This window comes from Piliocolobus tephrosceles, chromosome 2, assembly GCF_002776525.5.
Source record: "Piliocolobus tephrosceles isolate RC106 chromosome 2, ASM277652v3, whole genome shotgun sequence".
In the NCBI taxonomy this organism is placed as follows: Eukaryota; Metazoa; Chordata; class Mammalia; order Primates; family Cercopithecidae; genus Piliocolobus; species Piliocolobus tephrosceles.
Window position 1 is genome coordinate 52,341,255 of NC_045435.1, and position 22,561 is coordinate 52,363,815.

The 22,561-nt window shown below is 49.1% G+C and overlaps 1 protein-coding gene across 5 annotated transcripts; it reads left to right on the forward strand.

Annotated features, from left to right (window-relative positions):
- Window positions 1-650: 650 nt before the first annotated feature.
- Window positions 651-19,690, forward strand: OXTR (oxytocin receptor). Of its 5 annotated transcripts, XM_023218388.2 has the most exons (5): window positions 651-841; window positions 924-1,036; window positions 1,675-1,770; window positions 1,936-2,989; window positions 16,875-17,785. In XM_023218388.2, the coding sequence occupies exons 4-5, from the start codon at window positions 2,068-2,070 to the stop codon at window positions 17,120-17,122; spliced, it is 1,170 nt and encodes a 389-aa protein (XP_023074156.2). In that variant the 5' UTR covers window positions 651-841; window positions 924-1,036; window positions 1,675-1,770; window positions 1,936-2,067; the 3' UTR covers window positions 17,123-17,785. The 5 variants fall into 5 exon arrangements, with proteins under 5 accessions (XP_023074156.2, XP_023074155.2, XP_023074154.2 ...); XM_023218387.2 differs by having other exon boundaries at window positions 651-1,013; XM_023218386.2 differs by having other exon boundaries at window positions 654-1,036.
- Window positions 19,691-22,561: the final 2,871 nt, after the last annotated feature.

Genomic DNA, 22,561 nt, shown 5'->3' on the forward strand with positions numbered 1-22,561 from the left:
TACACGTTTAATGCATTTTAAGGAGCCTTGTTTATTTTTGAATCCTGGCCTTTTTTTCTGACTTAATTCGTGGCCACTGTAAATTACTTCAAAAAAATGATTTTAGAATAGAGAAGGGGCAGGGAGGCTGAGAAGCTGTCTTTAACATTTTATCTTCCTTTGGCATGATTTAGGATTTTAATTCTGAAGCACGACAAGGAGGAAGAAACTGCTTTTAGCCGCAGACAAGCAGAATCACTTTAAATGAAGACAGAGTGTTGTGCTTCAGAATTTCCTCTAAAACTACCTAAAGAATAAAGCCTCTCCCAGCCCTGCTTAGAATAGAGGCCATTTCTAATTCCTCATTAACGGGAATAGGAACAAAAGTATTCCAAAGCAAAGACTTACTTGAGTTCACTGCTAAAGCCACTACATCAAGCTGGAGGTGTGGGGGGAGAGAGAAGGCTGAAAATTAACATCATTTTTGGAAAATAATCAGTTTAAATGCTTTTGTAACTTCATCACTATCTACCCGGGGAAAAACATTATTATTCAAGCCTCCTATGTGTCTCAGAGTCAGGAGCTTCCAAACCAAGAAAGGAAGAAACGGGCGGGTTATTTACGAGTTCCCTCCCTTTCGCAGTTTTAAACCACTGCAAAATAAACCCATTTGTTAAGTCTCGGGGACCAACGCTGGGCGAACCAGCCCCGCTCCGCAGGAGTCTGCGCGGCTGGCCTCGTCCGCCCCCTAGCGGACCCGTGCGATAGTGCAGCCTCTGCTCCAGCGCACAGCGCCGCGTCCAGACGCTGTCCGCGCGCGCAGCCTCGGCGGCGCTCCTCGATCACCTCCTGTACCCATCCAGCGACCAGCCAGGCTGCGGCGAGGGGATTACAACCGAGGCTCCAGAGTCAGAGACCTCAGCCTAGCATCACATTAGGTGCAGCCAGCAGGCCATCCCAACTCGGGCCGGGAGCGCACGCGTCACTGGGGCCGTCAGTCGCCGTGCAACTTCCCTGGGGGGAGTCAACTTTAGGTTCACCTGCGGACTCGGTGCAGGTAGCTGGGTGCTAAGCAGGGATGGACGGGATGGCTAGGGCCGGTGGAGCCATGGGGACCCGAGTGGAGGTGGTGGGGTGCCTCGCACTCCTTGTTCCTGGAGGAGCGCGGGGTGTTCCGAGAGATTGTAAAGTGACTTCTCGGGACTGAGACCCAGAGTCCTTGATTAACTGGGTCCAAAGCGCAGGCCGGGGGTTCCTGAACCTTCGAGGCTGCCGGGCTGGGGAGGAGCTCCGCGGGAGGTGTCTATGCCAGCGTCTGGGAACAGCGCTTGGGCATCCTGGGCTTTGAGGTAGGGGTTCCCCCAGGAGGGACTGCGGAACCGGGTTTCCACCGAAGCAGGTGCTGTGGAAGTTCAGGTAGTGACGGCCGAGAGTCTCAGAAGGTGGGGTTAGACGGGGATGGCCCTGAGCTGGGGTTTCCCAGGCAAGTGGCTATTTGGGGATTTCCGGAGGAAGTACTTGAATTAACGTTTACTGGGAGAGGGGCTGGTATGGGGGTCGCGCGGGAGGTGGATATGCTGAGGGTCGGAGCGTGGGGCGGGTAGGTAGTTTGGAGATCCCTCGGGGAGGTGGTTTGGTTTTAGATTCCCAGTCCCGGAGGAAAGTGGCTGATTTTGACCCTCCCTTCTCCCCCAGTGGAAGCCGCTGAACATCCCAAAGAACTGGCACGCTGGGGGCTCTGGGCTTGTGGCTGCTAGAGGATTCCCGCTCATTTGCAGTGGCTCAGAGGAGGTACCTCCAACGGGGATTTCTGGGGTGGCGGCTGAGGAACCCGAGGCCGGCGGTTGTGCCCCGTGTTTCAGATGACTTGGGTTCCTGGGAATGGAACAAACACGCCCTACCCGCGTCGGAAGAGAAACGCGGCGGTCTCCTCACGGCTCTCCCGGTTTGTTTCAGGGTGGACCCAGCAGATCCGTCCGTGGAGTCTCCGGGAGGAGCCCCAGGCGCCCCTACACCCTCCGACACGCCGGATCCGGCCCCGCAGCGCCAAGCCGTAAAGGGCCGGGGCGCACTGCGGCCGCCAGAGTCATGGAGGGCGAACTCGCAGCCAACTGGAGCACCGAGGCAGTCAACTCCAGCGCCGCGCAGCCGGGGGCCGAGGGCAACCGCACCGCCGGACCCCCACGGCGCAACGAGGCCCTGGCGCGCGTGGAGGTGGCGGTGCTGTGTCTCATCCTGTTTCTGGCGCTGAGCGGGAATGCGTGTGTGCTGCTGGCGCTGCGCACCACGCGCCACAAGCACTCGCGCCTCTTCTTCTTCATGAAGCACCTGAGCATCGCCGACCTGGTGGTGGCAGTGTTCCAGGTGCTGCCACAGTTGCTGTGGGACATCACCTTCCGCTTCTACGGGCCCGACCTGCTGTGCCGCCTGGTCAAGTACTTGCAGGTGGTGGGCATGTTCGCCTCCACCTACCTGCTGCTACTCATGTCCCTGGACCGCTGCCTGGCCATCTGCCAGCCGCTGCGCTCGCTGCGCCGCCGCACGGACCGCCTGGCAGTGCTCGCCACGTGGCTCGGCTGCCTGGTGGCCAGCGCGCCGCAGGTGCACATCTTCTCTCTGCGCGAGGTGGCTGACGGCGTCTTCGACTGCTGGGCCGTCTTCATCCAGCCCTGGGGACCCAAGGCCTACATCACGTGGATCACGCTAGCTGTCTACATCGTGCCGGTCATCGTACTTGCTGCCTGCTATGGCCTTATCAGCTTCAAGATCTGGCAGAATTTGCGGCTCAAGACCGCTGCAGCTGCGGCGGCAGAGGCGCCAGAGGGCGCGGCGGCTGGCGATGGGGGGCGCATGGCCCTGGCACGTGTCAGCAGCGTCAAGCTCATCTCCAAGGCCAAGATCCGCACGGTCAAGATGACTTTCATCATCGTGCTGGCCTTCATCGTGTGCTGGACGCCTTTCTTCTTCGTGCAGATGTGGAGCGTCTGGGATGCCAACGCGCCCAAGGAAGGTAGCCAGGGCTGGGAGACCCAGGAGGAGGGAGCCTTGTGGCTGGGGGACGCCCTTATCTTGCTGCCTCAGAATGTCCAGGGGTCTGTGGACTTCCTGGGGGGATAAGAGGGTTTGAAATCCGGCAGAGTCACTGCTCCATCATCCCTTGGCCAAATGACTTAGGGCAATTAACCTCCCTGAGCCTCCACTTTCTCATCTGTAAGGTGGCAATAAGGATAAAAGTACCAACTGTCACCGGGCATAGGGGCATGCCATGAGAAAACGCAGTTAAAGTCTTTAGCACAGTCCTTGGGCTGCATATGGGCTGTATGGTTTACTGTGGTGGTGGAACAGGTTCAAGGGACTCCATCTGCTTTCCCACGTGGTTAGGAGGAGGTGATTAGGAGGAGATGGTAGAGGTAAGTTTGGAACCCCTGGCCAGGTTCAAATTCCTTCAAGTTTAAGTTCACATTAAGCTGAACTTCCACTTTAAGTTCAAGAAATCCATTTGAAGCCAAGAAGTCTGGTTTGGACAAGGACAGCCTTGCAGGGTTGGGTGATTTATCCAACCAAGCCCCTAGTAGTTGAAGGGGGTGCTGGGGAGCAGAGGATTCCAAGGGAGAGGTGAAGACAAATCTCCAAACCCCTCGTCCAGTGGAGGTCATGAGTCTCCATGCAGAGAGGTGAGTACTGCAAGAAGCGGTGGGCAGGCTTAGGGAGGAGAGTGCCCAGAACTGAGACTTCACTTCTACTACTTGGGGGAAAGAGGAGAAAGCCTGGAGGGGGACATTCAAGTTTGAGGGGGAGGCTGGGCGATTTCTGTAGGCAGGGAATGTGCCTTCCAGGTTGGAGGACTGCTGAGGACAAGGCTGAGGGTGGGGCAATTGTCCATTCTTGGCCTGTGCCAGAAAGCTAGGAGGAGGGCATAGAAGAGGGCGACCTAGGGAGAAAGCTTGGAGGAACAGAGGCATCCTAGGGCTCTGGGGTTTGTGACTGGTGCTGGGTGGCTGTCCCCAAGGCACAGAGCACCAGGCAGCTTCCTGTCACTCCCTACCCCACAACCCCTTTCCAGTAGCTCATGTGGAAAGAGCAGGAGGGGTGATTGCTGGTGGTGAATGATTTATAAGTTTTTGTTTGAAGGTAATTCCATAACGCGTGCTGGATGCCGGGGACTTCAAATGTTTGTAAAGAAAGACCAAAGGATTTGCTTTCACCCTTTTTGCGTCCAGATGTTGCAAATGTCCCATTTCTGTGTGCATTCACCACTGCTCCCAATAGTTTCAAATACATGCACCTGGGAAGTTGAAATTTCAGTGCCAGCTGCTTTCATTCAGTTCGGTAACTTTGCTTTGGTCCTTTCTGGAAATCACAGACTCCAGGCTTTACGGAACCCTCCCAGTTAGCTCAGTGTTTGCTTTAGTGGCCAAGACACTGGTTATTCAATATTTACTGAACGCGTGTGGCCCCTGGTCACAACCCTCTAGAGAGGGTTCTAGAGCCCAGAGAGGGGAATGCACTTGCACCAGGTCACACAGCAAGTCAGAGGAAGAACTGGCGTTTCCTGTGCCAGGGTTCTTATGAAGGGCACGTGATGAGGGAGTGGGGTTGGAGGCAAAAGCCAGTAGTAGAAATCTCTAAGTAAGGCCTTAGGCCACACCTGTTTCCTGGGCTGATCTGAAGAAACCAGATCCAGGTCTTGAGGAGCTCGAGCACCAACTGTCAAGGAAGTGAAACCAGCACCCCTTGGAGTAGATACTGGAGAGATGTGGGGTCTAGTCGTCCTCCAGCCCTTACTAGCTTTGGGATGTTAGATGAGAGATCCCTTTATTCCCCTTGAGCCTTAGTGTCTAGATTTTAAAATGAGGACATTTCAGCATTCAGTTAATTGATTCAACGGACATTCCGCTCCTCTCTCCTTGGGGTCCCCTCGCCTCTCCCATTCATGTCTCGAGTCTCTGGTGAATTTTCTCCTTCCCTCTCCTCCCAGTTCCCTCCTGTATGGCTTCCTGCTGTTCAGCCCGTCACCTGTACTCCTCTTCTCACTGTGTGTCCTCCCTAAAGAAGGAGAGTGTGTGGGCAACACCCACGTCACGTGTACCATGAAGCGAAGTTTAGATCTTTTCTACACTTTAAAAGCATGTCAACAATTGATTTCTTTGTCTTAGAAACAAAAGAGAGAGAAAAAAACAGACGCACACAGATCCTGGCCAGAGTGTGGCCAGAGAGGTTATAGGTCTTTTGAGTGTTTGTGGTCCTCTGAGGATTTTCCTGGGGATGAGACCTTCAGTAGAGATGGGCTCCTGCTCAAGCCCAAGGGGCAGGGAAAGAAGAGGACTTTAAGTATTTCAGGTCCTACTTCCCTTTGCTCCTTTAGGAATTCAAGGGGAAGGCTGGGTGTTGCATGAAAACCCCGGGGCTTCTCTTGGTCCTCCTTGGCATTTTGTCCCGGGTGCTGAGAAGAATCCAAACACAGACTGGCAGGGATTCATGACGCTGCTGCAGCCGGGACCTCCCCGCTACCCCAAGCACACAGCCAGGAGCAGGAGCCCAGTCCAGATGTGAGCACCTCATCATACACCGAGGTGACGACGTGGACTCTGGCCACCACCAGCCTGGCCACTTCATGCCCAGGCCTCAGGGATGCAGGGGTCAGAGTGGCTGTGAGCTCAGTTAGAACACCAGCTGTGTGTCCACTTGGCCTTAATTTGGATAATTGCAAGTAGGAGATGGAAGTCGTGTCTACATCACTTTCGAGATACCTCTCAATCGAGAGGCCACCAGCAAGCGTTAAGGAAGGAATAAAAGAGAACCACACTCGAGCTACCTCGAGAGGTTGTTATCGGAAAAGTAGAATTAATGCACAGCCTCACTTTCCTCTCCAAGAGGACAGAATTTAGAAGCAGAAATATCTAGACTGGGGCCCTTACTCCACTCATCACCTGAGGAGCCAGTACCCGAGCCTGTGGCTAACAGTGTGACGTCATGCTTGCGGCTGGAGCAGGCTCACAGGGAGGCAGGAGAGGTGGGGCACACATGGGTCTGTTCCTGCTTCATCATGAAAACCCCAGGGAGGTAGGGAAGCTTAGTCAATGGCCCCCATCAAGGCTGCCAGAGGGGGTGGGATATCACGGTCCTGGTGGCTGCAGATGTGGGGGCCTGGGGACCAAAAGTCCCTCTCTCCTTCAGCGTTTGCTCTCTCTTTTCCATCTCTCCCTTGAGCGACTTCATTCCTTCACACACCTTCACAAATACCAAGGGCTGACTTTATGGGTTTAGAGCTCACCTTGTTCCAAAAGTAATGTGCAGTAGTGGACACAAATTTAGGTAACTCAACAAGATAAAAAAGATATGAGGAAACTGGGATAAAGCAGGCAGTAGGGAGAAGAAAAGGAAAATAAAAATATTACAATAATAGTAGTAATAATACTATTAATAATAATAAAGTCTCCCTGTGTATAGACAAGCTCTACACGTGGTTACTTTTCATAAGTACCAAAGAGGAAAACTTTGAGCTTAAATATTTCTGTGATTCAGAAGAAAGAGCCAATGGGAGCATCTGAGTAATTTAATAAGATCCATTTTTCAAAGCAGCCGGATGCTGTCGGGTGCTGACTTGATGAGGCTGGTCAGACTGGATGCCCCACGCAGGGTTTGATGAGCCCTTTATATATCTTCCGGAATTAAATTCCAAAGCCAAAGATTTGGCACCAGCCTTTTCCCTTGAACCCAGTGGCGTTTGCTATGCTGCTGGTTGCAGGGGCTCTGACCCTGGGGCAGTTCTGAGGGAGGAGATGAGGATGAGGAGGGAGTTTGGTAGAGTGGGCTGTTTGTATTTCTAGGGTTGGTTGATGTTGGCTGAGTGTGGTGCACAGGATATGGGGTCTCTGTCACTAGTCTTCTCCTTCCAGCATCTCCCTGGTAAAAATGCCCAGTCCGGGGTCCTTAAGCCAGTTGTTTTACCTGCTCTGAGCCTCTGCCTCCTCCTCCATGTAATAAGGATAGCATGGCTCACTGCGTGGGGTTGTGAGGATTAAATGGTGTGACGCATGGCCCCTTCCTGATGGACAAGGTGGGGATTCTTGTCTTGAGCCTGGGTGGAGGGAATGGGAGTGGACAGCAGGCACAGGGAGGCTGGGAGGTGGGAGAGAAGCTTGTTAAGGCTGGAGAGGTGGACTGTGAGCCCTATCACAGCAGGGACACTGCTCGTCCTGTTCCTTACTTGTTAAGCCCAAACCCAATGTGTGGCTGTTTTGTGGCACAACCCCAGGGGATGCCTTTTACTCCAGGGGATGCCTGGTACAAGGCTGCACAGTCACTGATGGCTCAACTGGTCCTTGCCAAATACGTGGAAAATGGGAGCAGGGAGGTGAGTGAGACGGGGCAGGGATGGGCATGAAGAGCTGGACTCCGGAGGAATAGGGACTTTCTAAGTAGCCCTCCAAAACGGAACTGGCAATCTGGGAAAGAAAGGGGTGCCCCATCGCTGGGGGCGACCAAACATCTGTTAGGAGCACTGGACCAGGAGGAAGGCTGACAGGCACAGGAAGCCTGGTTTGAACCGTTTCCCCATCTGCAGAATGAGCTTCCCAGCCCCTCCCTGTTTCCGTGTGACTGAGGACCATCTGGCATGTCCCATCCACCTTTCCTTCTGTGAATGCTGTGCCTGAGGTGTGGGGGACCAGGCCCCTTGGAAGGGCTTGTTCTTGAGGTGACCCAGCGATGTGGAGAGCATGGTGGGCCGGCAGGAGGAACTGGGACAGGATATTTACTCTGGGCCGTGAACAGTGCACGAGCTCGGCCCTTCTGGGTATAAATCACAGTGAGATGGATAGTTAACTTCAGACTCTTATAGGATTCGGTAATTGTGTGTTCTTTTATGTTCTTAGCTAATGTTAATGTTTTCCCTTTGGGTTTCTGCCCTGAGGTGATTTCACTTCTTTTCCCTCCAAAGGTTTGATAAATAACAGCTAAAAAGACAAAAAACAAAAACCAAAAAACTCAAAGAAAAACAAACTCCAAACCAGCCTCTTAGGTGAGGCCCTGTTACATCATGTTTCCATTTGATGACTGTGTGGGTTTCGGGAGGGGTGAGGAGGGGAAGAGGGGTTGTGGAGGGCCTCGGATCAGGAGGAGATTAGCAGGTGCCCTGGCTGCATCACGCTGTCTGTGGAGGCTGGATCAGGTCTGTGGCCCGGGGCTGGCATGTCTGAGTGTGATCTGAGGCACTGGCCTACCTGCTGACCTTACCACCTTGCCCTGACAACTTCTGGAAGCAAAGACAACCCCACCGGGCTCCCTCCCAGGGGCTGAAGCCAGACCGTATACACCAGACCCCACCTGCCAGAGCCCCCAGCCCCGGGAGACAGTACTGGGAAGTAGCCAGTCCCCTTCCGGGACCTGGTCTTGTTGCCATCTGTGGCATTTGGGGCAATGTCTCTTGATGCCCTCTGGACCTCTGCCATTCCCATCTGAGCAATAGGGATAACAGTTCATGATGGAACTCGATGCCCTCTCTGGGCCTCAGCTTTGGTGAAGGGAGGAGTGGGATTAGTTGGTAACAGCAGCCACCACTGACTGAGTGCCCACTGGGAGTAAGGCCTGTGCCCGGGCCATTTCTGCTCCTCACCCTAGTGCAGCAAGGCAGGGACCCATCATGGCTTTTCTACAGATGAAGAAACCGAGGCTTAGAGAGGTGTGACCTGCCCACGATCACCGCTGAGTAAGTGATGGAGCTGGGATTGGAACCCAGTCATCTCACTCTGGAGACTGACACACTGCATGACTACCCCAACTCCCTGCCGCCCTAGGCTAGCAGTTTTCCCGACGATCTACACCTTCACCTTGGGGATCTCCTGGGTGCTTGTTAGATCGCTGGCCCTGCCCCGGATCCATGGAAGTCGAGCCCTCCCCCGCTATCTGGCCCCAAGGTCCTGACATCTTGGGCTCTTCCTGCAACACCTACACACACACACACCTAGGTACACATCTGCTGATGGCACTGCCCTCCCAGCACTCTGGGTTCAGTGCCACGCCCCTGGCATCCTCCCTGTGTCCACCAATTCCATCATCTTAGCTGCACCACATGCCTCCTGTGGGCAGCTGCTTTCCCTTTCCATTATCACCTTCTTGGTTTAGAGGATGATTTTTCAACTTTGGCACTAATGACTTTTCAGGCTGGATAATCTTTGGCGTGTGTGTATGTGTGTCGGGGAGGAGCTGTTCTGTGCATGGTAGGATATTTAGCAGCATTCCTGTCCTCTACGTGCTACTTGCCACTAGCAACCTCCCTGCCAGCTGTGGCCACCAAAACTGTCTCCAGACATTGCCAAAACTTCACTAAGGGGCAAAGTCATCCCTGGTTAGGACCTGCTGGCTTAGACCCACTGTTCTGCTTTTTAAACTAATATCCAACAAATGAACACTCTCTTGTTAGCACTGCCCTGGTCTCTGGCCAGCCTGCCTTGTGTACCCCCAGCCAGGCCTCATGACTTACCACTTTCCACAAGTTCCTGTGGTCTTGCTGCCTTTGCACCTATGCTAATACTGTTCGTGCCATGGGAACACCCACCCCAGTTTCTTCCATGGATTCCCATCCTTTGAAGCCCAAGTCCAGTGTGTGGGCTACTTTGTGGCACAACTCCAGGGGATGCCTTTTACCTCATGGTCTATGAGCAGGGTGTTCCTAGGAACTGTGCAGCGCACAGCCTGAACGACTGAGCATGGCAGCCTCATCCAGTGCCCCTTTCAGGAAGCCATCCCTGTTTTCCCACTTTGGAGGGGCTTCTTCCTCTGAATGCTAACTCATTCATTCAAAAAAAACAGTTACTGATGCCTCTGCAGGCTCCTGTCCACACAACCTCTGCTTTCATCTGTCAACCCCCAAGTGAAGAGAGTTGGCAAGGGGCCCTCCCAAGCCCTTGCCCTCCTGTGGCCAGATGCTAGCATGCATAAATGTGGGACAGTCTGGTCAAGGTTGGTCACAGAGTTCTGGGCACACCCGCAGACCTCTGGGAGGGACACCCCCGGTTTCTGCTGGGTTAGTGTCAGGTGGAGCGGCAGCCCCATACACTTCAGGTGTGGGGCTGAGCCTGCCCACAACTCAGGTTTCTGGGATTCAGAATCTCAGGTTTCTGAAGTTCAGAATAGGGCTTAGGTTGTAGAGAGGGTGGAACATCCTGCTGGTGCAAGTCAGCGTAGCTGATGGAGTGGGAGTTATTTTGGGCACAGGTCTAGCATTTTAGCAAATGGGCTGCAGTTTCAGTTGGCGCAAAGTGGCAAGTCTAAGGATGCTAGGAACAAGAGTATTAAAAGGAAAGAGAAACAACTGTCTCACCTGGAGGAGACAGGAGGCCAGGTGAAAGGTTCTAGCTCTCGTTTAGAGGTACCCTAGACTGGGTCTTGCCTAAGGTATGGGTGGGAGGGAGGTGTAACCAGGTGGTCTCCTGTGTCCCAGCCCCAAGGCTCAAATCCTTACTCCTGATTCCTGCACTGAGGGGCAGCCTCTGCCAGTGTCTCCTTTTGTGCTCAGCCGGGAGCTAAGGCTTCCTGCCCTTTAGCCAGATGCTTCGAGACTATGGGCCTCTGCCCTTCCAGCCCATATCTCCCATCCCAACAGCACTCTTGCACATTCTGTTTCTCTCCCTTTCTCTCCACCTGACCATATCTGAGTACGAACTTAATTTTCCCAGAGGGAATTGCATTTGAGTCCAGTCACCTTATTGGGAGGCCATATCCTGTGGTTGAGCAGGGAAATTATTTGTAGCCCTTCCAACATACTGGCAGCAGTGGCTGATTTATCAGGACCTCTTACCTCTAATTTTATGCTTCAGTTCAATTCAGTTCCTTATTGAACTCTTCCTATTTTCTAGTAGCTGTTAGCAGCCTAAGGACAGCGCCACCAATAAGACACAGTCCCCGGCCAAAGAGTATCAAAAAATAATGACAGTATGATGGGATGATGCTGTTATAGAGGTATTTATTTACCAAGTACTGCAAATGCCCTGAGAAGGCATTAGTTGATCTGTCTCCCTGGGAAGAAATCAGGAGGGTTTCAGAGAGGAAGTATCATTTGAAAAGGGTTTTTGAGGGATGAATAGGAGCTTATTATGCAAAGAAGCAGATGCACATTCCACGCTGAGATCAAGAATGACGGACGGTTACTTTATTCATTTCTTCTTTCCTATCAATAAGATTTGAGCCAGTTGGAAGGAAGCTGCTCAAACTTTAATGTGCATTTTGTTAAAATGCAGATTCTGATTCAGTAGGTCTGGAGTGGGGCCCCAAGAGTTTGCAGTTTTGACGAGGAAACAAGTGATGCCTATCAGATGCCCTGTAGCCAGCCACTGGCTACACTTTGAGCAGCAAAGCTTTAATATATTATCTTTTACCAACACTCACTGTTTGCCTTTACACATGTGGCCCAGATTGGCTGGAAGGCTTTGTCATTCCTTGAAGGGTAGTGAAGGGCTGGTCGTTTGCAGAAAGGCCCTGGCTTGTCTTCCAGAATGTGGTTATTCTCAGGCCCAGCCCAGTGAGTCCAGCACACCTACCAGATTGGAGCAGTGCTGTCGGAGAAACCCATTTTCAATTCTGTAGCCCGTCCGTTTGGCTCTTCACCCAGACCTTGCGCTACATGGGCTGATCACACATCTGTGATTTTTAGAAAAATCTTTTCTAAGAAGGCACCCTTTAGTATATATTGAGACTCAATCCTTCTATAAGCATACATTCAAAAATCATTTTCTTAAAGAAGGGCCTTCCATAGTTTTGTTCCCAGATGCCTGCACAGTCCTGTAGGAATAAGAGACTTATGTCTGAATTCCTGGTACTCTGGGGAGGCCCCGTAGCAAATGTTGGTTTCTCAAGTGAGGGCCTTTTGTAAAGTTGGCGGGCTTGCTTTGACCCAGCCAATATTGGCCATGTGTCTTTGAATCATGTGAAACGTGCCAGTAGCCTCAGGAATAGCAAGCCCAGAGAGGCCATGGCCAGCTGCCTGTCAGCTGTTCTGGGCTAATTTGGGGTTTCACTGCTGGGGTGGAGAGAGTGCCGGGAAATCCGGACAGGGGAGTTCTTGGGGCTTGAGGAAAGCCAGGCTGGGAAGGATGGAACGTAGACCTCTGCCTCCCACCCCTCCATGAATCATGGTGCCACGTAGAAATGCAGAGTTGATTCTCCCAGGGGCAGAATTGCCCAGCAGGGGATATTGGCGTTTGGTGTGTGGCTGTTTCTGCTCATGTACCCCGCTTGGCACATAAGAGACTGCACTTGAAAACCACCCCTAGTCCTCAGCCTTGTGCCCAGCAGCCCCTTCCCCACATGCTTTACCCCCTGTTTAATATCCTGCTGGTCTTTTCAGTCTCTCTCATCCTGAGTCTGGAAATCACTTGAGGGCAGGGACTGCCCTTAGATCCCAGCACCTACTCAGTGCATGGCATGGAGTGGAGGCAGAATGAAAGGATGGATGTCTGACCTCTTCCTCCTCCAAGAAATGCCATAAGCATGAGACCAGCAGCCCCTGGGGAGTCCGGGTGCACAGCACCTCCTCTTAATTCTCCCTTCCTGGCAAGGACGGGAGAGAGGAAGTTTGCAGTCCTGGCATACTCAGGGCTCGATCGTGGGGCTAGATGTGATTTTTATGGCAGGCAAGTGGGATAGACATGATTAGAACTGGCTCTTCCATCGAAGACCCTGAGATCCTGCGCCTGCCCACTGTTGCAGCAACCTTCCCTTTTGGATTTCTAGGTCACTGACAGAGTAAGTTTTTCCAAAATTGACTGTTAGAGTTCCTTTCGTTCCTTTCCTGTCAAGTAATTCAATCCGAGGGCTCTGGGATTTGATTTTTTTTTTTGCTTTTGAGCAGTGTAGGGAAAATGGGTTGAGGATGATTTCTCTAATTGTTCTGAGATTGGGAGTCTCCAGACCTGGATTGTAAAGAATTGCTTAATTGCTTTGGTTGGTCATAGCTCACAAGCATTAATGCTAATATTAATAACAATTACTTGAAAAAACACTTTGCCAGTCACAAAGCCCTTTTACACTATCTTTAATTTCTTTTTTCATTTTCTCAATAGCCTTATGATTACTGCCTCCATGCTACAGATAAGGAAACTGAGGCTCAGGCAGTAGATGTAGTTCAGAGAGTGATTAGGTGAGGGGGGATCCAGGCCCCAGGGCTTTGCGTGCAGATCCTGAGTTCCTGGGTTCTCCTCCCTGCCTCTCAGCCAATGTTTCTGTGGGCCAGGGGCTCCCACTGTGAACAGCTTCCTTTCCTGAGGGACCCCGGAGAACGGTCAGGCCCATGAGGACTTGTAGGTCCTCCTCTCTGCGCTGACCTCATTGTGGTTGCATTATGTGGAAATGGGGAGGGAAGCCAGTCTCCCCGGGAGCTTGGGAGCGGCCATGGCCCCTCAGAGAAGCCCAGATGAAGGCTTGGGTCCTGGCCTTTGCACATGTGCACTAAGCAGTCATTGGGTGTGGCAGCTCCTTTTGGCCAAAGGCAATGCCCAGAGAGGAGCTCAGCTGTGAGCATTTGGCAGGCAGCTCTTGGGCAGCTGGAGGAATGGGTGCTCAGGGGGGACTACAGCATCCACAGCATCAAAAATGGGGAATGGGCAGTGCTTACTCTCAGTGGTGGACCACATTTGTTTTGGGAACGGGGAGGTTGCTCTCTGTCCCTCAAATTATAACATTAGGCAAACTGCCTAACCACCTTCTATCTTGGCTTTGGGACAGACAGGATTCACTAACTGGAACCAACCTGGCCTGTGAGGATGCTAACCTGTTTTTAAAAGTAATCAGTCTTCATTAATGTGTGAACACAGGGTGACTTGGTGTGTGCCCTTGGGGAAGTGACTCTCCTTCTCTAAGTTTCACTTTCCTTATCTATAAAATGAGGGTACAGCTACTTTGAAAACTGTACTCTTCTGGGCAGGCTGGAGCAGTGATTATGATGGTCCACATTGTCACATCCTCACATGGAAAATGTGAAATATAAGGACAATGTTTTCCATGCTTTGTTCTGTTCCAAGTCCTCTGTAATCCTGCGAAGCCTTTCTTGTCACAAGAAAGGGGAATGCTATGGCCTAAACAAGATAGAATAAGTGCAGTGCAGAAAGCAGGTTGAAGTGGAATCTGTAGTCACTCACCTGCTCAGTAACCATCAATGGCTCCCTATTGCCCATGCAGTCAAGTGGGCAGACTCTACCTGGATTTAAGATCCTCCTGTCTGGTTCCAAACCATCTTTCCAACCTCTTCTCTTCTGAAACTCCCCCTTTCCCTTCTTGCCTCCTGGGAAGCCCCTGAATGATCTTGGCTGTTCTCAACCATGGGCCTTTATTCCTGCTGCCTCACCCCTTTGAAATATGCTCCATAGTCCCTGCTTTGTGTTCCTAAATAGATCTCCCCCGATGGTAGAGCTTTGAAGTGCTGTTCCTGGAAACTTAATGACTTGGGATGACTAGGATATTGACAAATTAAGAACAGCCAAATGTGCCCTTAGTGTTGGTGACTTGACATGAGCAGGTTCAGCTTAGAGAGGGCCCTTCATCCCCTGAGGACCCACTCGAGGTCACTCATGTCTGTGGCCGCCAGGTGGGATCAGAGTTGCTGGTTAGACTTCTCCCACCCACACCGGCCTCTTGGAGGCAGAAGGATTGGTGGCTACTTAGGAATTCATTAACTCTTTTCTTCTTTGTTGTTGATGTTTCTGTAGTTTTTTAAAAAAAAAAAGCATAAAAAATTTGAAAGATCCAAAGAGTAAAGAATGAGACCAATGGTTTACATGAATAGATAAGATTGTGCCAAACAACTGTGTCCAAGTAGGCAAAACACGGTGTCTTTCTGTTAACTTCATTGCTGATGTTTCCTTCTATCTCATTGCAAAGCTTTATACACCTATGTCCTTCCCTTTGTGGTTGGCAGTTTGCAAATGTTGACTTTTGCATGTTGCATGTTGATTTTTGCCTCTTTCATCATTTCTAAGACATTCTGTTTTTAATCTTGTGTGTGAATTTTAATATTGTTGGTGAAATATTGCACCAGAGTTTCTAAACTTAAATTCATCTTCTTATCCATCCAAATCAAAGCAAATTTCTTAACAAACTATTTTTTGTTAAAAGCAATGAATTTAGTAATATTGGTCATTTTTCTTTCACTTTTCCTCTTTTCTATTCTTTATTATTTTAGTACTAAGAGTTAAATTTCCATTCTTTGCTTTCTAAAAACTCTCTTTTGCAAGAATTTTGTTTTCTGTCTGTCGTAGCTTGCTTTTGTTCCAACAGGTGCACCAATTAATTAGACCAGTGGTTCTTAACCTTGAGGGTGCATTAGAATTACAACATTCCTGAGCCCTACCTCCAGAGGGTAGTTCTGGGGTGGGGCCTGAGAATGTGCATTTCCAGCAAGTTCCCATGCGATGTGTCGCTCTGGGGGGACCCACTTTGACAGCCACTCATGTAGACTTACCAACAACCAACCACCTTTCTTTCCTTGGTGCTTGAAGACTTTGCTGATAAACATCTCTGTTCTCTTCATCAGCGGCCACATCTAGATTTTGCACCTCTCTAGCATCCCCAGTGAAGAGTCCTTCCCTGGATTTAGCTCTTGAACTCTAGAATTATTTGTCGAAAAATTTTGCAGAGCAGACAGAAAGAAGACTAGTGGATTTTCCCCACCTTCTTGCAGTTGCCTTCACACACAAGGAGGTGGCTCAACAGAATTCCTAGCTGTTTTCCTTGTGGGTTTCTGGAGACGTTGCCTGGCCTTGTCTGTCATCAGGAGATGTCTGATTGTTCAGATTGAAGGCCATTGAAAGAAGCCAGATTTTTATCCCCGTGCTTGGAAGTACCTAGAATTAGGAATTTTTTCTTCCTCCTTGAAGTTTTGGTTTGTGACAGGCAATGTTTTGAAGCTGATTTCTGATCATTAATTTCGACTGCAACTCCATGAGTCCTCAGTATAGTAGCCTTTACGGAGTGCTTCAGATAATTTTCATGTCACTTTCTTTTTCCTGCATGAGTCTTATTGTCATGCTGAAGTAGTGCTCTTAGGCACAGCTTCATGGAGATGCTTTCAGTTGATCAGCCGTAAAGATGTCATACACTTTCTTGCTGCCATGCCTTTGCTGGTGCCATTCCTTCTGCCTGGAGCACATTTCTTCCCTGCTCTGCCTGGAAAAACCATAGGCATCTTCGGGAATCAGCTCACGTGCCCCGTTTGTGGGGCCGGCTATGACTCTCAGAGCGGCACCCCCTTCCTGTGCCTACTTAACTCACAAGATGTCCACATCATGGTGTTTCTCATTTTATTTGATTGATTTGCCAGGCACATAGTCATGATAGCAGCCATCATTTATTGGGCACCCACTGTGTATGAGGCACTCTTTAATCCTAGTAGCAGTCCTCAGAGGTTTGGGCACTCTCCTTATGCCCACTTAAAGATTAGGAAACCGAAGCTTCTTAGGGACTTCAAGTAACTAGGCGCTGGCGAGGCTAGCATGAAAACTGGGTGTTGCAGCTTCTGTGTGCTGTGCTTGTAGACGCACGAAGTTGTAGGCACTCAACACTGGTTGTGTGAGTGATGCATGAAAAGGTGACTGTGATAGATACAGCTTCTGCTGAGGGAGGTAGGCAGTGGGAAAGCTGCTGGTGAGAGAAAGGCAGGGACAGTTCCAAGCCTGGGCTGAGCCTGGTGGGGAGGGTTTGGAGGACAGCCTGAGGGCATGTCCAGCACAAGGAGGAAGAAGGAAGACAAACTTTGCCTCTTTAGTACCTCATCTTGTGATTCAGGATGTAGTACTTGGACAAGCCTGTCACTCACGAAATGGTGTTTAAGTCAGATAGGTCTGGGAGTGTCTCCAGTGTTAATTAATGCCCTTTTCTCCTTTCTCCTGCCCCCGTCCCCTCAGCCTCGGCCTTCATCATTGTCATGCTCCTGGCCAGCCTCAACAGCTGCTGCAACCCCTGGATCTATATGCTGTTCACGGGTCACCTCTTCCACGAACTCGTGCAGCGTTTCCTGTGCTGCTCCGCCAGCTACCTAAAGGGCAACCGCCTGGGAGAGACAAGTACCAGCAAAAAGAGCAACTCGTCTTCCTTTGTCCTGAGCCATCGCAGCTCCAGCCAGAGGAGCTGCTCCCAGCCATCCACGGCGTGACCCACCAGCCAGGGCCAGGGCTGCCTCCTGAGGTTTGGGCTGTGCTGGCATAAGTGGTCGACCCCTAGGTGATGGCGTATGTTTGTGTGTAAGGTACCTATCAGTTTGTATCTCTCCACTCTTTGGGGTGGCTTCAGTGGGGTAGAGTGTGGTCTCCATGATGGGAGATGATAGGGAACTCAGCCATCAGGCAACCCCCTCACCTCCTACACGTACTTCTGCCACCCTGAACCCACTGCTACCCTGGGCAGTGGGTGGCTTGTTTTTTCTCCTGGACTTGCAATTTCACACCAGTATCTTTTTACTTCTTTATTCCGGGCTATTGTGAAAAGCAGGAAATATAAGATTGGTGACCAATTGGGTCAGGAAGTCCAGTGTTCTGGACTTGGGGTAAGGAGTGGGGTTGGGACCTCAGATGGGGAGGGTGGTGTTAAGATCCTCCTGACCTCGAAGTGTATTTGCCTTTAAGCGAACAAATGCTGGGGTCTTTGGGGACCAACTTGTCAGAGGGTAGCACTAGAAGAAGGGATTACCTTGTAAGACCATCTGGCACAGCGGACCAATTAGAACTTGAGTTAAAAATGTTTAAGAAGCTAATGTTTAAGAAGCGTTTGGGAAAGAAAAAGAAATAAATGCATCCAGATTGGAAAAGAAGAGGTAAAACTATTTGCAGATGACACCGTTTTGTGTATAGAAAATCCTAAGGAATTCACACACACACACACACACACACACACAAACGCACAGCTTATTAGAACTAATAAGCAAGTTCCTCACGGTTTCAAGATACAAGATCAATATACAAAAATGAATTGTATTTCTTTATACTAGCAACAAACAATATGAAAACGAAGTTAAATAATTCCATTTATAATAGTATCAGAAAGAATAAAATAGGAATCAACTTAATAAAACAAGTGCAAGACTGAAAACTACAAAATTTGGAAGAAATTAAAGGAGGCTTAAATAAATGGAAAGACATCCTGTGTTCACGGATCACACTTAGTATTGTTAAGATGGCAATACTATCCTAATTGACATACAGATTCAGTGCAATCCTTATGAAAAATCATAGCTGGCTTCTTTGCAGAAATTGATAAGCTGGTCCCAAAATTCATAAAGAAATGCAAGGGACCCAGAATAGCCAAATAAACCTTGAAAAAGAACAACGTTGGTGCATTCACACTTTCTGATTTTGTAATTTATGATAAAGATACAGTAATCAGCTCAGTGTGTTACTGGTTTAAGGATAGACATACGGAGTAGAATAAAGAATACAGATATGAACACTTATACTTATGGTCAATTGAGTTTTGACAAGGTTCCCAAGACAATTCAATAGAGAAAGAAGAGTCTTTTCAACAGATGGCACTGAGACAATGATATGCATGTGCAAAAGAATGAGGTTGGACCTTTACTCACACCATGTGCAAAAATCAACTCAAAACGCATCCAAGATTTAAATATAAGAGCTGAAACTAGACAATCTTAGAAAGAAACATAGACTTAGATCTTTGTAACCTTGAATTAGGCAGTGGTTTCTTAGATATGACACCAAAGACACAAGCAACCAATGGAAAAATAGGTAAATTGGACTTAATCAAGATTTGAAGCTTTTGTGATTCAACAGGCCCTATCAAGAAAGTGAAAAGATAACCTGCAGAATGGTAGAAAATATTTGCAAGTCATATATATGATAAGGGACTTGTATCTGGAATATAGAAATAACTCTTATAACACAACAATAAGGAGCAAAATAAATCAATTTTAAAAATGGACTAATGATTTGAATAGACATTTCTCCAAAGAAGATACGCAAATGGCTAATAGGCACATGAAAAAATACTCAACATTATTATTCATTAGGGATATGCAAGTCAAAACCACAATGAGATTCCAGTTTACAATCACTAGGAAGGCTACAATAAAAAGATGGACAACAACAAGTGTTGGTGAGGATGTAGAGAAACTGGTAGAAATTTAAATTGTTGGTGGGAACATAAATGGTGCACCTGCTTTGGAAAACAGTTTGGCAGTACCTCACAAAATTAAACATAGAGTGACCATATGACCCAGAAATGCCACTCCTAGGTATTTGCCCAAGAGAAATGAAAACATACATACACACAAAAACTTGTACACCAATGTTCATAGCAACATTATTTGTAATAGCCAAAAAGTGGAAACAACCCAAATGTCTATCAACTGATGAATGGGAAATAAAATGTGGTCTATCCATACAATGGAACATTATTAAACTCTAAAAAGAAATGAAATACTGACACATGCCACAACATGGATGAACCTTGAAAACATTATGCTAAGTGAAAGAAGCCAGTTGCAAAAGACCACATGTTGTCTGATTGCATTGAAATGCAATGTCTAAAATGGACAAATTTATATAGAGAGAATATAGTTTAGTGTTTGCCAGGGCCTGGAGGCTGTGGGAGATGAGGCGTGACTACTAAGGGTTTGGGGTTTCTTTTTGGGGTGATGAAAATGTTCTAAAATTAGTGGTGATGGTGCACGATTTTGAAAATATACTAAAAGCCAATGAACTTTAAAAAAATAAAAATAAACAAAAAAATATTCAACAGATGAATTCAGAGAAGGCCAGCTTGACAGATGAATTCCTTGGAATCTCTTGCCTCTCAGAGCTTTCGTTTCTCTATGTGGCTCACTGCTTGAGAGGGATCTCATGGTTTTCTCACTCGATTTTGCTGCAAGAGATGATGTCTCTATTTGGCAAAATGTAACAGCAATGATAATATCCCTACTTTGTAAAGGCACGAGTGATGCCTTGTAGCTGCAGGTTGTTATGTTTTATATAAAATAGAAATTCACTAGGGGTGTCAGAGGTTTTTCTTACCTAGTGAACATGTTCTCAAATGTCCTCTCAGCCTTGAGGTTAGGACATGAACACGTCTAAGAAATACTTTGTCACTAAATACAGGACACTATTGATCAGAAGTTTACTGTCAGGGACTGGCCAGCTCAGTGCATGGTGGGGCGCCTTTTAAGTTTCCAGACACATTGTTGTACTTACTGGGATACAGCGGGAGCACTCTCAAAGGCCACAGATCCATTCTCTCTCTTTATAACACACTTTCTTCTTCCTCCTTGTTGCAGTAGCCACATAGCCGCACACATGCGCATACACACACAATAGAATGAGCTAGCATTGTCTAGATGTTCTGGGAGAAGAGAGGCATGCACTGAAATGTCCATGTTCAAAGTCTAAGGATTTAGCACAAGGTCTTCAGTGTAACCTGGAGATTGAAGACAGTATCATCTTTGGACTGCAAGGCACTGCTCAGTGTTGCTGGGACATGCATGAAGAGCGTCAGCACCAGCCAGTCCTTGCTCTTTGGGAAGCTAACAGGATGCTGTTCTGGGGCCTCTGTGCCCATGTACTGGAACACTCGTGTGCTCTGGGTGCAAATGCAGCGGTAGTGGTGTCTGTTAGCATCCATGCCTCGCTGCCCATCAGCCAGAGATGACCGAGGTCTCTGCTGGTCCCAGGGAAGTTGTCATCCTAGGAGCCAACAGAGGCCACTAGGTATCAAAGGGTCAGCAACTCACAGTAGATTTTCTGACCAGGAGCACAGCCTTCCTAGAAACCCTGGAGTTATGAGATTATTGGACATCAGAACTGATTTGTTTTTCTAAGACCAGCCGAGTGGGCACAAAAGAACCAGCGAGTAGGCAAGGCTAAAAGCAAAACTGCAAATTTATTCTTTGGTCATCTAGCTTCAGGGACCGGAGCTGGGGAAAGGGGGGGGGGGTTCTAATACAGTCCCGACAAGAGTGGGGGCTGAGAAAGCCCGCCCCCGGCACATCTGCTGGGAGCGACTTTTCTAGGAGTGGAAGGGCAATAGGCGGGGCACGGGCATGTCGGGGGAGGGGGGCCGCTCCGCAGGTGCCACCAGGTAAATCTTGGTCTCCTCGGATTGACATCACCTGGTGCATGCCTGATTAATCTGAACCTTCCCGGGCGTCAGCTGCATTCTCGCACACATGGGAAGAGTTGGTGGTGAAGAAGAACCCGGAAGTGCACCATCCTGCCTCCGTTGTCCAAACAAGAACCAAGTGGGATACTTTGTCGTTCTCTTCATGCGAAAGCTCTGGCGGGTACGTTGGGTCTCATTATGCACAGGAGTCTCTTTTATGGCAAATAAGTGACATTCAATTTCAGTAGCCCCATTGGATCTCCTTGAGAGCATTTTCACCATTTCTTAGTCTTTCCCCAAACAAAGCCTAGAAAAATGAGCACAGGGGTTCTGAACGCTACCTCGGGCTCAGTTGCTTTTGGCCTCCTCCCCAGACCTCATGCCTGAGGTCTCCCAACCACCTTTCCCTATAGTTTCAGACTTGTTTAAACCATATGCATGCCTGGGGTTGTCAGGAAGTGGGAGCTGCAGATTGTCTTCTGCAATGTTTCATGGCTCTGATCATCAAAAGTGAATGTGGAAACTCTGAGTCTTATTTCTTTAGGCGCTGAAAAAAATATCTGACACATACTTTGGTCTCCTTTTGGGTTGAGTCTATGTTTTGCCACTTCAGGGAATGTAAAGGGACAATGCAGGCTGTCTTTTAAGAAAATCCTGGTTTCAAAGTGTTTAACCCTTTTTGTATTCAACAGCAATGAAACGCCACTTAAGGCAAAATGTGAATGCCTTGATTTTGTTCTACTGTGGTGACCTGCTCTGGCACCCCTCTGTAACTGTGCCAGTTGGTGAATGGCATGGCTGATCATAAGGTGTCTGCTTCATTAGCTGCTTGATAGAGACTGCACTTAATAAACATTTGTTTCCATACGTTGCTTTGTCCCCGTTCTTCCTCCCAAGAACGGTGACTGGAACACGTGGCTTGTAGAACCCAGATCCCTGCAGGGCTTCAGAGCTATTGGCCTGATTATGGCACAGGTGCATGGACTGTGGCAGGGTGTGGAAGGGGGCCCTGGTCCCATTCTCTGGAATCACAGGTGCACTCACTTGTCAGAGTTCTGTGGGAAGATGCTCTAAGATTCAGGAACAAACATTTGTATGATGTCCCCGAACCTGCTCTGAACCACAGTTGAACTCTGGCGATAATAGGATTCTAGATTGTTACCTTGAAGGAACACTAACACGTATTTCTTAAAAGTGGATTTGGGAGCCATCTGCAGCATCACAAATGAGTTTGTGTTAAAATGCAGATTCCTGGGCCCCACTACTGAATCAAACTCTGGAGCTAGAGCTTTGGAACCTGCATTTCAAACAGGAGTGCCTGGTGGTCCCTATGTATCTTATGAGAGGGAATTCCATCCTCCTGCCTCAGGCCCGTTCTCATCATACCCTCAATGTGATTTTCTGCCTGCTACTTCTCAAGGGGATTCCTGGAGGGAGAAGAACTCCTTGGACACCCATGCATCTCAGATGTGTGTCCTGCCTCCAGTTC

Excerpts from the sequence above, each read along its gene's own strand:
- OXTR (XM_023218387.2), top strand. The coding sequence starts at position 2,068 with ATGGAGGGCGAACTCGCAGCCAACTGGAGCACCGAGGCAGTCAACTCC. Across the intron at positions 2,990-16,874 it reads TGCCAACGCGCCCAAGGAAG|CCTCGGCCTTCATCATTGTC; the intron begins GTAGCCAGGGCT and ends CCGTCCCCTCAG.